Genomic DNA, 3,905 nt, shown 5'->3' on the forward strand with positions numbered 1-3,905 from the left:
TGTATTGTAATACCCAGTCGTAATTATGTCGGAAATTCTGCTTAATTAACCTTTATAGGTCCTAAATTATCATTGGTTTTCCTGTGGCACATAAAACTAATCACGTGGGCTCCACCCATCATATATTCACCTCCTTTCTTCCCTAGGTGAGCCCCATCTAGTGTATGTACGAATTATGATTACCGGCTTTTAGAAACACAAGAGGGGTGGCTCACAGAAGTAAAAGCGAGAGAATTTTCCATTTCCCTTTATACCTCTCTTTCGTCCTATGTCTCTCTTTAAATTCGACCAAACAAGAACAAGAAAAAAGACAAATAAAATTAGAAGAAAAACACACACACACACACACACACACACTACCAATTTAAAGAAGAAACCACTCTTCTCTCTTTCTCTACAATCTTTGTTCTATTCCTCTAAAGGATAGAAAGATGAAGGGTAGCCAATCTTCAGCAAAACTAGAACGCAAGACGGTGGAGAAAAACAGGAGAATACACATGAAGAGCCTTTGCTTCAAGCTTGTAAATCTCATCCCAAATCGCCACTCAATGGTACGTAAATCTTTCTTCGAAAAAAAATGGATACTAATGTTAGCTCATTTGAACTTGTATTGTAATACCCAGTCGTAATTATGTCGGAAATTCTGCTTAATTAACCTTTATAGGTCCTAAATTATCATTGGTTTTCCTGTGGCACATAAAACTAATCACGTGGGCTCCACCCATCATATATTCACCTCCTTTCTTCCCTAGGTCAGCCCCATCTAGTGTATGTACGAATTATGATTACCGGCTTTTAGAAACACAAGAGGGGGTGGCTCATAGAAGTAAAAGCGAGAGAATTTTCCATTTCCCTTTATACCTCTCTTTCGTCCTTTGTCTCTCTTTAAATTCGACCAAACAAGAACAAGAAAAAAGACAAACAAAAATAGAAGAAAAACACACACACACACACACTACCAATTTAAAGAAGAAACCACTCTTCTCTCTTTCTCTACAATCTTTTTTCTATTCCTCTAAAGGATAGAAAGATGAAGGGTAGCCAATCTTCAGCAAAACTAGAACGCAAGACGGTGGAGAAAAACAGGAGAATACACATGAAGAGCCTTTGCTTCAAGCTTGTAAATCTCATCCCAAATCGCCACTCAATGGTACGTAGTAAATCTTTCTTCGAAAAAAAATGGATACTAATGTTAGCTCATTTGAACTTGTATTGTAATACCCAGTCGTAATTATGTCGGAAATTCTGCTTAATTAACCCTTATAGGTCCTAAATTATCATTGGTTTTGTGATTATTTTTCAGGTTTTACATGTGTTGCAAATTCTAATAATCGACCTTGTATTTTTTTTAATGTGGTGTTGTGTACGTTCTATGCTCTATGCTATGATTGTTGAAGGAAATTGTGTGATTTCGGATTATACTAATGAATCTGATGTAGTTGCACTAGCTAATAAATCTGTAGAAAATACAGACAGGAACCAAATGAGTTGAGGCACGAATCTGAATTCATTCTCCTTAAGACAAGTATCGCCTTCACATATGAGGAATCATGGTGCAAGCCAATAAAGATTTCATGACATAAGAACTGATTTTTATGTTTATTTTTTTATTTTGTCTTGTGTTACAGGAGGCACTATCTCAACAAGATCAGTTGGAGCAAGCCACCCTTTATATAAAAAAATTGCGAGAGAGAATAGAAGAACTGAAGGAGAAGAAAATGAAGCTAAATATTGAAGGAATTAGTGAAAATTTTCGTGGTGGAATGATGACAAGCTTAAGGCTGCCTGTGATTGAAGTCAAAGACTCAGGTTCTAGTCTGGAAGTTGTTTTGATTACTGGATTGCAGAAGAGATTTATGTTATCTGATATTATCGGCGTCCTTGAGGAAGAAGGAGCAAATGTTGTGAATGCCAATTTCTCTAATGTGGGTGATAAGGTTTTCCACATAATTCATTCTCGGGTAATGACTAGTTTACTTCATCTTTTTTTGTTTGGGATTTGTTAAATATGTTTTTTTAATAGTAATGAGACTGGTTTTCTCTGATTTTTTACAGGTTACTAGCTCTAGAGTTGGTTTTGAGAGTGCAAGGGTATATGAGAGACTGAAGGAGTTGGTCCATTGAAATTCCCAAAAGGATGTTTCTCACTTTATATAACTGGTTATTACAGAAGAATGAAAAGGGTGTGTGTGAAATAGGGCTGTTTTGCTATAAATTCAAAGGAGACTATCTGTAATGGATCCAATAATGGAAATATATCCACAAATTAAACTAGCCGTCTTTGTTCTTCTTTCTTGCAAGCTGTTTTTTTTTTTTTTTGGCCGAGAGAGAGAGAGAGAGAGAGAGAGAGAGAGAGAGAGTATTGTAGTAAAAAGTAAAGTAGTAAATTTTATCTGTAATGGAGTACAATAATGAAAATATATACACAAACCCTCTTTGTTCCTCTTTCTGGTAAAATGGGTTTGCAAGAGAGAGAGAGAGAGAGAGAGAGAGAGAGAGAGAGAGAGTAGTAGTAGAAACCACAGTAGTAAATGTAGTAAAAAGTGATGAAATCCAGAGTTCATTGCTAATGACACTCCCTCCATGAGAGAGAGAGAGAGAGAGAGAGAGAGAGAGAGGGTGTGTCTGTTTGGTAAAAAGTATTGTAGTAACTAGTAAATGTTCAATTTTCCTTGCTTTGCTTGTAAGGAAAAAGTCTAGTTTTAATCATGGATTTAAATTTCAGTTTCGGTCCCTAGTCCCTACCAATTTTTTCAAATTTCGGTCAATATGGTTGAAATTCTTACAATTTCGATATCCAAAATTTTCAGATTTCTGTCCCAACTAAGATCCGAAATTTTGGATTTCGGCTGAAATTTAAAACAATGGTTGTAATTGAGCTTTATGGAGATCTTTAGTCCTACATTGGAAAAACGAGAGGAGAATAGAGGGGTACAAATGTATAGGTTGAATCTCTAAGGGTTGGGGATTCTTAGAGAGAAAACCATGGAGTTTGAGGGAAAATCTTTACCACACGCATTGAGTTGAGCCGTGCTGACCGAGGTCATGTCGGGTCACGGACGTGCATGAGCTTATCTTATTTCGGTTTTAACAACCGCATACGCATGAACTTATCTTTTTCTCGTTGGGTAGCGTTCTAAAACGTTTCCTAATCATGTCCTTTAATTAAGGTTCTAAAACATTTCCTAATCATGTCCTTTAACTAAGGGGCGCCAGTTCAGCATCTTTTGAAAAGTTGAATTGTGCAAAGAGATGTATACGAATAGGCACTGGCTATTTTTGAAATTTCATCTATTGAATTATTGAATTCTTCAGGTTTCACAAATATTTGGGTAGTTTTTCGTCCTTGATCAATGTGTGTGATGCAGATGCATTCCCGCGACAATGCCACTGCCCTATCATCAATCCTATTTTTAGAATATTAGCTGGAAGAATCTGGAAAAATGATGAACTAGGAAGTTGTATCCCTTTTTGAGATGTTTCCAACGAATATTTACACTCTTAATTTGGCCAAATGGTTAGTGTGTTACAAATATTTTAGTTGACTGTGTTTTAAAATTCACAGGCTAGTCAAAGTGTTATGAGATCCTAAGCTATTAATAATGTATTTGAGTCCCTAAGGTAGTTGTGGAGATGCTTGGACTCTTTTTTTATCTTGTATTCCTCTATAAAAAGAACATCAAACATCTGTAATGACAATTATTATTGAAAAATAAAAGTTTCTAAGTATTTTGGCAAGATTCTACTTCTTGTTCTTCCTCCACAACCCAAAGGGTTGCGTTTCATCTTTCCGAACAGTGTCAATGGGTAAAGCTAGTTCACTAGGCATCTGGGTAGCGTGAGTGCACCCCCCCTAAAGCGTAGTTGTTGAATCATAGAGACATATTCCGGAATTCTTAATTTGC

At 36.3% G+C, this 3,905-nt stretch overlaps 1 protein-coding gene across 1 annotated transcript; it reads left to right on the top strand.

Annotated features, from left to right (window-relative positions):
• Positions 1-882: 882 nt before the first annotated feature.
• Positions 883-2,342, top strand: LOC143847049 (transcription factor bHLH162-like). The gene is made up of 3 exons (XM_077355717.1): positions 883-1,150; positions 1,629-1,961; positions 2,056-2,342. Exons 1-3 carry the CDS (start codon positions 1,031-1,033, stop codon positions 2,122-2,124), a joined length of 522 nt encoding a protein of 173 aa, XP_077211832.1. The 5' UTR covers positions 883-1,030; the 3' UTR covers positions 2,125-2,342.
• Positions 2,343-3,905: the final 1,563 nt, after the last annotated feature.

The sequence above is a fragment of the Tasmannia lanceolata genome, unplaced genomic scaffold (assembly GCF_043159265.1).
Source record: "Tasmannia lanceolata isolate RefF3 unplaced genomic scaffold, GAP_Taslan_0.1 ptg000015l, whole genome shotgun sequence".
In the NCBI taxonomy this organism is placed as follows: Eukaryota; Viridiplantae; Streptophyta; class Magnoliopsida; order Canellales; family Winteraceae; genus Tasmannia; species Tasmannia lanceolata.

Excerpts from the sequence above, each read along its gene's own strand:
- LOC143847049 (XM_077355717.1), top strand. The coding sequence starts at position 1,031 with ATGAAGGGTAGCCAATCTTCAGCAAAACTAGAACGCAAGACGGTGGAG. Across the intron at positions 1,151-1,628 it reads TCCCAAATCGCCACTCAATG|GAGGCACTATCTCAACAAGA; the intron begins GTACGTAGTAAA and ends CTTGTGTTACAG. Across the intron at positions 1,962-2,055 it reads TCCACATAATTCATTCTCGG|GTTACTAGCTCTAGAGTTGG; the intron begins GTAATGACTAGT and ends GATTTTTTACAG.